Source organism: Procambarus clarkii, chromosome 67 (genome assembly GCF_040958095.1).
Source record: "Procambarus clarkii isolate CNS0578487 chromosome 67, FALCON_Pclarkii_2.0, whole genome shotgun sequence".
NCBI lineage: Eukaryota > Metazoa > Arthropoda > Malacostraca > Decapoda > Cambaridae > Procambarus > Procambarus clarkii.
This window is the reverse complement of record NC_091216.1, coordinates 23,431,622-23,444,307: the sequence shown is the minus strand read 5'-3', so window position 1 is coordinate 23,444,307 and position 12,686 is coordinate 23,431,622. Positions and strand designations below refer to the sequence as shown.

Below are 12,686 nucleotides of genomic sequence, written 5' to 3'. Positions count from 1 at the left end.
AACTCGGCAACAGGTAATGGAGAGGGTTAATGGGGGGGGGGGGGGTAGGGTTATTGCCGTGACGGGAGGAGCCGGGGGGGGGGGGGGGAATGTCGTTCAAGGTCGATCTGTGGAGGCAACAACTTGTGTTGGAAGTTGTGTGTTGTGTCCGTTGTCGCAACACTTGGGCCGCCTTCTCCTCCTCTCTCATACTCGCCTCCAGCACCCTCACCCTCATACTCGCCCCCCTCCCTCATACTCGCCCCCCTCCCTCATAATCTCCTCCAACACTCACCCCCATTATATACCCCCCTCATACTCCTCCAACACTCACCCTCCAACACTCACCCTCCAACACGCCACACCCTCCACAGGACACGGCAGAAGTGGCCACAGCAACGTGATCGCCTCAGCAACTACATAATGTGAGGTCAGCCAACAGGTTCCGACCCGAAGCTCTCGGGTAGAATTTCCCCAAACGGCCTAAACTCTCCAAGATTTCTTCTATATCCATGATTATTAATTATATAATATTTTCTTACAATAATATTGGTGTATGATTGCTGTGTGAGCGGGACTAAGCATCATTCTTCTCTGAAACAAGCTTGATTGAAGATGAAGATTAAGCCACCCAAGAGGTGGCACGGGCATGAATAGCCCGTAAGTGGTGGCCCTTTCGAGCCATTACCAGTATCAAAAGATGATACTGGAGATCTGTGGAGGCGCAACTGCACCCAGCGTGACGGGAGATGTCTCCCGGACCAAGTGGTGACCAAATGGTGAAACAAGCTCATTCTACTAAGCAATAAGGCGGAAATTGGTGGCGGATGATAGCAAAGGAAGTCAACGATCTGAACGCCGCGTCGACTTCCTTGGAGTCCACTTATCTTGGTCTTATTTCGTAGGGAGTAGAAATAGCCTAAGCTACTCTATCCCTTTGAGATGTATTTATTGCTTATCTCAATAAACATACTTGAACTTGTCTTATTTCGTTATAAAAGGAGATTATTTCCGAGCACATTTATGTGTATTCACGCCGGCCATTCAACGCCACCATTATATAATAAGGAAATTGTCTTATTGACGCAAGTCTAAGATTGTCGCAAGTCTAAGATTGTCGCAAGTCTAAGATTATCGCAAGTCTAAGATTGTCGCAAGTCTAAGATTGTCGCAAGTCTAAGATTATCGCAAGTCTAAGATTGTCGCAAGGCTAAGATTTGGTTGTAGCGTGCGGAGCCGACTGTGTCTTAACTACAGTGGGAAGAGATCACATTACAAATAGCCTTGAATGGTGGACGGGCAGCTTGTAGTAGTACGCAGCTTGTACACCGTAGCAACAGACAGACTGTTGGACCAAGTTATCACAAGATAAGTCTGGCCGGTTAAGGGAGCCGGTCGGCCGAGCAGACAGCACACTGGACTTGTGATCCTATGGTCCCGGGGTCGATCGCGGGCGCCGGCGAGAAACAATGGACAGTTTCTTTCACCCTATGCCCCTGTTACCTAGCAGTGAAATAGGTACCTGGGTGTTAGTCAGCTGTCACGGGCTGCTTCCTGGGGGTGGAGGGCTGGTCGAGGACCGGGCCGCGGGGACACTAAAGCCCCGAAATCATCTCAAGATAACATCTCAAGATAACCCCCAGGCTGGGCTCGGGGAAGAACAACTCTCGGAACCCTCTCCAGGTATACTCGAATACAGTCATGGTAGTATGTTTTGTAACTGGCTCGTATCAGGCATTGTTAAAGTGTGTGTAGCCGGGGTTTCTACAGTGGTATGTGGGCCTGCGGGCCGCTCCAAGCAACAGCCTGGTGGACCAAACTCTCACAAGTCAAGCCTGGCCTGGGGCCGGGCTTGGGGAGTAGAACAACTCCCAGAACCCCATCAAGCAGGTATCAACCGGGCTGTGGTGGGTATGTGGGCCTGCGGGCCGCTTCAAGCAACAGCCTGGTGGACCAAACTCTCACAAGTCAAGCCTGGCCTCGGGCCGGGCTTGGGGAGTAGAACTCCCAGAACCCCATCAACCAGGTATCAACCAGGTATCAAGCAGTGGTGACATTTCCTTACCTCTGGAGTCTGGGAAGCCTGAGGAGGAGTTTACTGTTGGGGTTTGTGGTGGGGCTCTGTAGGGGTGCTTGCGGGAGGTGGAGGGGTGCGGAGCTGTGAGTGCGGTCACTCTCTATATGGAGGGATGTACTCTTAAAGTCCACTGGTCCAGGCACCACTCCCGTGCCAGGTAAGTCCACTACGAGCTCACCATAGCCCGTGCTACTTGGAACTTGTTCCGAGTAGCTGAATCTATAACAACAACATCTTCAAATCACTTGTGTTGTCCCGTCTTGAGTACTGCTCAGTACTCACTTCCCCCTTCAGAGCAGGAGAGATTGCTGAAATAGAGGGAATACAGAGAACATATACGGCACGCATAGACGCGATAAAGCATCTAAATTATTGGGATCGTCTCAAAGCTCTCCAAATGTAAAATGTCTCCAAATCCAAATGTCTCCTCACTAGAAAGGAGACGAGAGAGATACCAAATAATATACACGTGGAAAATGCATGTGTGTGTATATATGTTTATGTACGTATTTGTGTGTATATGTATATGTACGTATGTGTGTGTGTATGTATGTGTATAAAGTATATGTGGAAGCTGATCAGAATTCCATTTCACCTTTTGTAAGTACACATTAATGACACTATGTAAAAGACACATTGAACACTTTATGTAGGGCATACGTAAATCTGTGTATCTATGTATTTACGTATGTAGCTTAGCCTAACATTTTAAAAGCACTACAATCACCTTCTGTGGTTGATTGTTCAACAATAAACCCCTGAACTATATGTTTGACAAATCTCTCACCCTGTCCATGGAGGACAGAAGAAAATGTAAATATGCTGGTTAGCATGGTTAATGTCCGGCCACGTCTGTGGTAGAAAATAATAATAATAAAAGAGCAGGTATGGGGGGGATGGGGGGGATGGGGGGGGGGAGGCAAGTGAATCATGCACTCGCAAGCCAAATCTCAATAGACTCACACTCACTCGAGGAGTGAGTGTGTGATGTCTTCACTCTCTGGTCCCAGTGCTCGCCAGGTGTGTGTGTGTGTGGGAGAAGGGGGGGGGGGGGCGACCAGTCACATGTACTCACCTAGTAAAGGTGTGTGGGGGTTGTGGGAGGCGACCATAGCCACATCTGGTGGTTGTGGGTACTCCCCCACAACTACCCCTGACAGCTGAGTGGATAGCGCTTCGGGTTCGTAGTCCTGAGGTTCCGGGTTCGATCCCTCCGGTGCAGGTGGAGACAAATGGGCAAAATGTTTCTTTCACGCTGATGCCCCTGTTACCTAGCAGTAAATAGGTACCTGGGAGTTAGACAGCTGCTACGGGCTGCTTCCTGCGGGTGTGTGACAAAAACGAGGCCTGGTTGAGGACCGGGCCGCGGGGACGCTAAGCCCCGAAATGATCTCAAGATAACCTAGATGTGGCTGTGGTCTCTTCCACCCCCCCCCCCCACCGCACCTCCCTACTGGGGAGATGGGAGGAATTTCTCAAAGAGATCTATAGACCTGTTTTTGTAAATGCTCACGAAATTTTGCTCCTGCTAATACAATGGCTTGAGACGTATGTCTTCCCTGTCATATATATTTTTATCGCTATGTTTGGGTAGCTACCTACCTTGCGGGGGTCAACTTCTGCGCGGCCCGGTCACTGCCCAGGCCTCCTGGTTGCTGGACTGGTCAACCAGGCTGTTAGATGCAGCTGCTCGCACCCTGACGTATGAGTCACAGCCTGGTTGATCAGGTATCCTTTTGGAGGTGTTCTCTCTTGAACACTGTGAGGGGTCGACCAGTTATGCATAACTGTGAGGGACATGACTGGTCGACCCCCCCTCAGTGTTCAAGAGAGAACGGGATAAACACCTCCAAAAGGATACCTGATCAACCAGGCTGTGACTCATACGTCAGGCTGCGAGCAGCCGCAGCATCTAACAGCCTGGTTGACCAGTCCAGCAACCAGAAGGCCTGGTTGAGGAACGGGGACGCTAAGCCCCGAGATCTTCGCAACGTAACCGCAAGGTAAGGTAACCTTCCTTCTGTACACCCTGGTAGGTAAATCCCTGTTTGCCTCAAACTTAAGGGGTGGTCTTTTCCCCCTCCAATGTCTTCCTCCCCTAATGGCCTCTCGTTACCCTCATGCTCCTTCTGCAGTGTAATAGGCAGGCTGATCAGTCATTGTATCGTACGGCTCCAGTAGGTGGTGTTAGGCTGTGTTTGTGGGAGTTTTGTTTATGTATGGTGGTGGTGGGGGTGGTGGTGGTGGTGGTGGGGGTGGTGGTGGGGGTGGTGGTGGTGGTGGTGGTGGTGGTGGGGGTGGTGGTGGTGGTGTTTCGTCAGTGGGTGGAGGCTGACCTCTGACCTCAGGCAAACCGGATGGTCCACAAGTCATTTACCTTTCCAGAACGTGTGAGACCGGGGCGCTAACCTCGCTTAGTGTTGCTTCTGCCGCCCTTGTGTTTATTGTGACAACTGGGTGGTGGTAGTGGTGGTAGTGGTGGTAGTAGTTACCTATCAGTGTCTAGGGAAGAGTGAGGTGTAGCTCTTGATGCCCCGCGTACATGACTTTTTTGTACCTGTTGCGTTATCATTGAAATATCCCAATGTTCGAATTCCTTGTCGAATCGGGTTTTAAGGTTGTGGATGGAGGTGGCTTCCACAACTTGTTCTTTCAGTGCGTTCCAATTGTTGGCCACCTGTACAGGCTGGGAGTGTTTCCTTACATTTCTTTGGCCCATTAGCGTTTCCAGCTTCCAATTGTGTCGACTCTTTTTGTATTTTTTTCAATTTAAAAATGCTGGCCTTGTCCACCTTGTCCATTTCACTCGGTATCTGGTATGTTGTGATCATGGGCAAAGAAACAAATGGGCAAAGTTTCTTTCACCCTGAATGCTCCTGTTACCTAGCAGTAAATAGGTACCTGGGTGTTAGTCAGCTGTCACTGGCTGCTTCCTGGGGGTGGAGGCCTGGTCGAGGACCGGGCCGCTGGGACACTAAAGCCCCGAAATCATCTCAAGATAACCTCAATATAGATCATATTCGCTCTGTTTCTTCTAGCTTCTAGGGATGTGATATCTAGTTTCCTTAGCTATTCCTCATTGCTTTGGCACCAATCTTGTTGCAAACTGCCTTTCGTTTTCAATTTTGAAGTTATGCTTCCCAAGGTGCAGATTCCTTGTCAGTTAAATATATTCCAGTTTGGTCTTAACAAATGTTGTATAGATTGTCTGGTAGAATAAGCGACTATAAGAAATATTGCCGGAACAACCGTGGACATCTTCAAGAGAAAACTGGACGGTTTTCTAAGAGAAGTTCCGGACCAACCGGGCTGTGGTGGGTATGTGGGCCTGCGGGCCGCTTCAAGCAACAGCCTGGTGGACCAAACTCTCACAAGTCGCGCCTGGCCTCGGGCCGGGCTTGGGGAGTAGAAGAACTCCCAGAACCCCATCAACCAGGTATCAACCAGGTATCAACCAGGTATCAACCAGGTATCAACCAGGTATCAACCAGGTATGCTCCTTTACCCAGATTATTGTCTTCCCAATTATCGCAGGCTGGTTCTCCATCTTGTTCACAGCCTTTTATGCTCAAGTATCAAATACCTTTTTGACTGCCTAGGAAAATACAGTTTACCCAGCCGTCTTTTTCCTATCTTATTTGCCTAAACCTGTCGTTGAACGCGGTCAAGTTTGTCGGGCAAGATTTACTACGTTACCTTACCCTACCTAGGGGGTGTTCCCTTACCCTACCTCAAGGTAAAGTAAGGTAACCCCTCTACACCGTGGTGTGTGACACGCCTGCTCCTCTTGTACACTTTCCCCCCACAGTAAACAGTGACAGCTCCAAGCTTCCCAATACTCCCTTATAAAGGTAACCCTGGAATGGATACGTCTCGCACGGGAGACATCTCCCGTCACGCAGGGTGCAGTCGCACCTCCACAGATCTCCAGTATCAGCTCTTGATACTGGTAATGGCTCAAAAGGGCCACCACTTACGGGCTATTCATGCCCGTGCCACCTTTTGGGTGACTTAATCTTCATCAATCAATCAATCGGGTACGTCTCGGCAATCCGTTTTCAATCAACTGAGCTATAGTGTGTCTACATCAGACTGCGAGAAGAAGACACCAACAGCCTGGTCGGTCGGTAGACTGGGGGGGGGGGGTTGGAACAAGCTACTTTCTTTTAAGAAACAAATCTAAATGATAATGGAGAAGGGTGAGAGTGGAAGAGTTGAGGGAGAGGATGGAGGGAGAGAAGGGATAGAGGGTGAAGGAGGCACCCCCCCTGCCCCCACGCAGGCGTGCCTGACATGCCTGGCCTCCGTGTCAAAGGTCAACTTGTATCTTTGAAGTCGCGAGTTATCCAATATACTGTCCGACGACCAGCGCTCTGTATCCCTTGTATCCCTACCCTGCCGGCTCCTGTGTGCGCGCCAGAGCAAGCGGGCGCCACCCACCAGCAATAGTGGTGCCTGGGCCAGCAACACTGCTGGCGCCAGTAGCAGCAACAGTAGCAGGAGCAGCAGGAGGAAAAGTGTGATGGTTGGTGGGGTGAGAAGGGCGAGAGGTCAGGCAGGGTGCTCCTCACCAAGATTAATGAAGCCAACCAGGAGGTGGCACGGGCATGAATAGCCCGTAACTCCTCATCATCATGTTGTTGTTTTTAGATTCAGCTACTCGGAACAAAAGTTCCAAGTGGCACGGGCTGTGGTGAGTCCGTAACTTACCTGGCACGGGAGCGGGGCAAGTAGCACGGGTTGTGGTGAACCCGTAGTGGACTTACCCTGGCACGGGAGCGGTACTGAATGTTCCTCACCATGATTGATTGATTGATAAAGATTAAGCCACCCAAGAGGTGGCACGGGCATGAATAGCCCGTAAGTGGTACAATTTTTTTTCAGTAATTCTTTTCAGTATTCTGAGGTTGCATTTAATCAAGCTGTTATCGCGGGGGAAGATACTGCTTCAGTCTCTATGAGGGTGTCCAGCTGCTGGACACCTTTGTTGACCAGGAGAGTGGCTGTGTTGATGGCTTCAGGGTGGCCACTGCAAGATTCAGGGACTCTTAAAGCTCTTCTAAGGTCGTTGGTTGCTTCACATTCCAGAAGATAGTGAAGTAATGGCTTTTCTGTAACTGTTTGGCAGAAGATGCACTCTCTCTATCGGGGTTCACCAATCTCCCAGTTGCATCTGTAACCTAGACGTAGTCTACATAACCTAACTGCTATTTCCCCTGTGGATTCCTTTTGGGATCCTCACCATGTAGCTCACTGCCTTAAATAGTCTCCTGCTCACCTCTCCTTCGCCCTCCAATGTTGTTGTTGTTGTTTAAGATTCGCCACCCGGAACACAAAGTTCCAAGCAGCACGGGCCACGGCGAGCCCGCAGTGGACTTAACTACCCTCCAATATCTCTCCCCCTTTTTCTAGCCTAAAGGCCAGTGAGGTGGGGGAGGGGGGGGAGTTGTTGAGTTGAAAGAGGATGGATAGGGGGGTGCGGGGGAGGGGGTATATGTATAATCAGCTGTGAGGAGTGTAAACAAAGGGGACAGCTGATCGCCTTTCAGTGAGCTACAGAAAATAATATGGTATTTCATGAAAACAAGTTCCAGGTCATGCGCTACGGAAAAAAATTAAAATATAAAAGCAGAAACCACGTACAAAACTCAGTCAAATCATAACATAGAACGAAAAAGCAATGTAAAGGATCTGGGTGTACTCATGTCGGAAGACCTTACCTTTAAAGAACACAATAAAGTAGCCGTCACAACTGTAAGAGAAATGACAGGTTGGATAACAAGAACTTTTCACACTTAGAGATGCTATACCGATGATGATACTCTTCAAGACGCTTGTGCTCTCTAAGAGTGGAGTACTGCTGCACAATGACAGCCCCTTTCAAAGCTGGAGAAATTGCTGACCTGGAGAGCGTGCAGAGATCTTTACTGCTAGAATCCACTCAGTAAAACATCTAAACTATTGGGACCGACTAAAGAGCCTAAATCTGTATTCTCTTGAGCGCAGGCGGGAGAGATACATAATATTCTCGTCGTCAGACGAGAGTATTATGTATCTCTCCCAAATCCCAATTATGTATCTCTCCCATTATGTATTATTCCCAAATCCTTGACGTACTGTTTTCCTACTATGGGCACATTTGATTGTGTTTTGTACCCTGTATTATGTTTAAGGTTCTCATTTTTACCGTACCTGAGTACCTGGAATTTATCACTGTTAAACACCATGTTATTTTCTGTTGCCCAGTCGAAAAAACTTTAATAATATCAACGTGTAGTTTTTCAATGTCTTCAGCAGAGGTAATTTTCATGCTGATTTTTGTGTCATCTGCAAAGGATGACACGAAGCTGTGACTTGTATTGTAGATTGTAGAATGTGCAACCCATCCTCCGAATTGACAGTACGTTTTAATACTACGTGTAAATATGTACAATTCCTGACTGTCATACATAATACATAATTGCACTTATGGGGCTGTTACATTTACCTCCTCATTTTTGGAGGACAGGCTGGAATGTGCACCGCATGCGGCCTGGGGAGAGCTAGACCAGCATCTTCCCTCTCTCTCTCTCCCTCTCTCTCTCTCTCTCTCTCTCTCTCTCTCTCTCTCTCTCTCTCTCTCTCTCTCTCTCTCTCTCTCTCTCTCTCTCTCTCTCTCTCTCTCTCTCTCATTTGGACAAAGGAACTAAATAGGAGAATATAAAGTTATATGGTTATGTGACTACCAAGTGAAGTTGAGTCACTCGTTCCTCAACTGCTGTGAATTATACAGAGACGACTCATTAAGGTGTCATGAGGAGTATGAGGGGGAGTGTGAGGCGAGAAGGCCAGTGTAGGGGAGGTGTAGGTCGCGAAGGAGACCGGGGAGAAGAGTGAGTGAGTGAGGGAGGGAGGGAGTGAGTGAGTGAGTGAGTGAGTGAGGGAGAGAGGGAGAGAGTGAGAGAGTGAGGGAGAGAGTGAGAGAGTGAGGGAGAGAGAGAGTGAGGGCGAGAGTGAGTGAGTGAGGGAGGGAGGGAGGGAGGGAGAGAGGGAGGGAGGGACGAAGGCAATGAACGACAGGGAGAAGGGACGAGTGAGTGAGGCAGGGGATGAGTAAAGGGGGGAGGGAGGGGAGGGGATGGTGAGTGAGAGGGTAAGCTGGAGCAGGTGTACAGGTGTAGGTGGCCTGGTAAACACCTGTTAGACACCCCCCCCCCCACCTCTACCCCCTCCCCATAGTGCTGTGTCGTGCACCTGTGTCTCCTCCACCACCTGTGCCGCCTCCACCACCTGCGCCTCCTCCACCACCTGCGCCTTCTCCACCACCTGCGCCTCCTCCACCACCTGCGCCTCCTCCACCACCTGCGCCTCCTCCACCACCTGCGCCGCCTCCACCACCTGCGCCTCCTCCACCACCTGCGCCTCCTCCACCACCTGTGTCTCCTCCACCACCTGTGCCGCCTCCACCACCTGCGCCTCCTCCACCACCTGCGCCTCCTCCACCACCTGCGCCTCCTCCACCACCTGCGCCTTCTCCACCACCTGCGCCTCCTCCACCACCTGCGCCTCCTCCACCACCTGCGCCTTCTCCACCACCTGCGCCTCCTCCACCACCTGCGCCTCCACCACCTGCGCCTCCTCCACCACCTGCGCCGCCTCCACCACCTGCGCCTCCTCCACCACCTGCGCCTCCTCCACCACCTGCGCCTCCTCCACCACCTGTGTCTCCTCCACCACCTGTGCCGCCTCCACCACCTGCTCCTCCTCCACCACCTGCGCCTCCACCACCTGCGCCTTCTCCACCACCTGCGCCTCCTCCACCACCTGCGCCTCCTCCACCACCTGCGCCTTCTCCACCACCTGCGCCTCCTCCACCACCTGCGCCTCCTCCACCACCTGCGCCGCCTCCACCACCTGCGCCTCCTCCACCACCTGCGCCGCCTCCACCACCTGCGCCTCCACCACCACCTGCGCCTCCACCACCACCTGCGCCTCCTCCACCACCTGCGCCTCCACCACCACCTGCGCCTCCACCACCACCTGCGCCTCCACCACCACCTGCGCCTCCACCACCTGCGCCTCCACCACCACCTGCGCCTCCACCACCACCTGCGCCTCCACCACCTGCGCCTCCACCACCACCTGCGCCTCCACCACCACCTGCGCCTCCACCACCACCTGCTCCCTCAACATTAACCATAACGCAAATGTCTAAAAAATAGTAAGATATATGGTACTAATTGATTGATAATTAGCGTGTGAATGAAGTTTGATAGTTACAGAGTAATATGGGCAGTTGGGGGTAATGGCTTGTTAATTAACACGGGTGTACTGAGAGGGGGTGGTGGGGTGGGGGTGTTGGGGGAAGGTTCCTGTTAGGGGACCAGGAGGCCTGGTCAACGACCGGGCCGCGGGGACACTAAGCCCCGGAAGCACCTCAACGTAACCTCAAGGTAAGGGGATGTTAGCGGGGGTTAGGGGAGCACATGACCAGAAAATCCCCACGAAGGGGAAAAAACTGCCAAGAGGAACATGCAAACATGCACACGTATACCTGGTTTGTACCTGAAGTGGTTTCTGTGAGTTGTTCTGTTCTTGGGACCAGCCTTGACCTGTGAGAGCTTGGTCCATCAGGCTGTTGCTCGGAGCAGCCCGCACATATCCACTACAGCCCAGTTGATCCGGCACTTGCAGCAACATGACAGCTGGCGCCTGGCAGCTGGGTGGACAGCGCTTCGGATTCGTAGTCCTGAGGTTCCGGGTTCGATCCCCGGTGGAGGCGGAGACAAATGGGCAAAATGTTTCTTTCACCCTTCAGAGCAGGAGAGATTGCTGAAATAGAGGGAATACAGAGAACATATACGGTACACATAGACGCGATAAAGCACCTAAATTATTGGGATCGTCTCAAAGCTCTCCAAATGTACTCACTAGAAAGGAGACGAGAGAGATATCAAATAATATACACGTGGAAGACACTGGAGGGTCAGGTTCCAAATCTACACAGTAAAATAACAACGTACTGGAGTGAACGATATGGAAGAAAATGCAGAATAGAACCAGTGAAGAGCAGAGGTGCCGTAGGCACAATCAGAGAACACTGTATAAACATCAGAGGTCCGCGGTTGTTCAACGTCCTCCCAGCAAGCATAAGAAATATTGCCGGAACAACCGTGGACATCTTCAAGAGGAAACTAGATTGTTTGGAAACTCAGATGAGTCAGAGATGTTATGAAGTTTTCTTTTAGCGTGAGAGTAGCGGAAAAATGGAATGCACTTCAGGAACAGGTTGTGGAAGCAAAATACTATTCATAATTCTAAAACTAGGTATAACAGGGAAATGGGACCGGAGTCATTGCTGTAAACATCCGATGCTCGAAAGGCGGGCGGGATCCAAGAGTCAATGCTCGTTCCTGCACACAAAAATAGGTGAGTACACACACACACACACACACACACACAGACGTTAGAAGGAACTTTTTTAGTGTCAGAGTAGTTAACGGATGGAATGCATTAGGCAGTGATGTGGTGGAGGCTGACTCCATACACAGTTTTAAATGTAGATATGATAGAGCCCAGTAGGCTCAGGAATCTGTACACCAGTTGATTGACAGTTGAGAGGCGGGACCAAAGAGCCAAAGCTCAACCCCCGCAAGCACAAATAGGTGAGTACAAATAGGTGAGTACACACACACACACACAGGGGAATTGACAAGGTGGACAAAGACAAACTCTTCAGCACGGGTGGAACACGAACAAGGGGACACACAGGTGGAAACTGAGTACCCAAATGAGCCACAGAGACATTAGAAAGAATTTTTCAGTGTCAGAGTAATTAGTAAATAGAATGCACTAGGAATTGATGTGGTGGAGGCTGACTCCATACACAGTTTCAAATGTAGATATGATAGAGCCCAGTAGGCTCAGGAACCTGTACACCAGTTGATTGACAGTTGAGAGGCGGGACCAAAGACACAAAGCTCAACCCCCGCAAGCACAATTAGGCGAGTACAAATAGATGAGTACACACACAGTGTTCAAGAGAGACCTCGTCCAACACCTCCAAAAAATACCTGATCAACCTGTGATGGGTTGATCAGACTGTGATTCATTCGTCAGGCTGTGAGCAGCTGCCTCTAACAGCCTAGTTGACCAGACGACCAACTAGGTGGCCTGGTCAGAGACCGGGCAGCGGGGCCATTGATCCCTGGAAGCTACACAAGGTAGGTGGGTACGTAGGCGGCTTCTTGAACACTCGCACTTTTGTTCCGACGATATTTCTTGCTGGGATATTGAACACCCGTGAACCTCTGTTCTTCATACAGTGTTCTTTGTACCTATGGCACCTCTGTTCTTCATACAGTGTTCATTGTACCTATGGCACCTCTGTTCTTCATACAGTGTTCATTGTACCTATGGCACCTCTGTTCTTCATACAGTGTTCTCTGTACCTATGGCACCTCTGTTCTTCATACAGTGTTCTTTGTACCTATGGCACCTCTGTTCTTCATACAGTGTTCATTGTACCTATGGCACCTCTGTTCTTCATACAGTGTTCATTGTACCTATGGCACCTCTGTTCTTCATACAGTGTTCTCTGTACCTATGGCACCTCTGTTCTTCATACAGTGTTCTCTGTACCTATGGTACC

At 50.4% G+C, this 12,686-nt stretch overlaps 2 protein-coding genes across 8 annotated transcripts in view; one reads left to right on the top strand and one right to left on the bottom strand.

The window, feature by feature from the left end:
- Positions 1–12,686, top strand: part of LOC123767687 (collagen alpha-1(I) chain) — a 484,084-nt gene that overhangs the window by 261,141 nt on the left and 210,257 nt on the right. The window lies entirely within an intron of this gene.
- Positions 7,632–10,735, bottom strand: LOC138355401 (110 kDa antigen-like). The gene is made up of 3 exons (XM_069310291.1): positions 10,601–10,735; positions 9,506–9,967; positions 7,632–7,658 (listed from the first exon to the last, which is right to left on the bottom strand). Exons 1-3 carry the CDS (start codon positions 10,733–10,735, stop codon positions 7,632–7,634), a joined length of 624 nt encoding a protein of 207 aa, XP_069166392.1.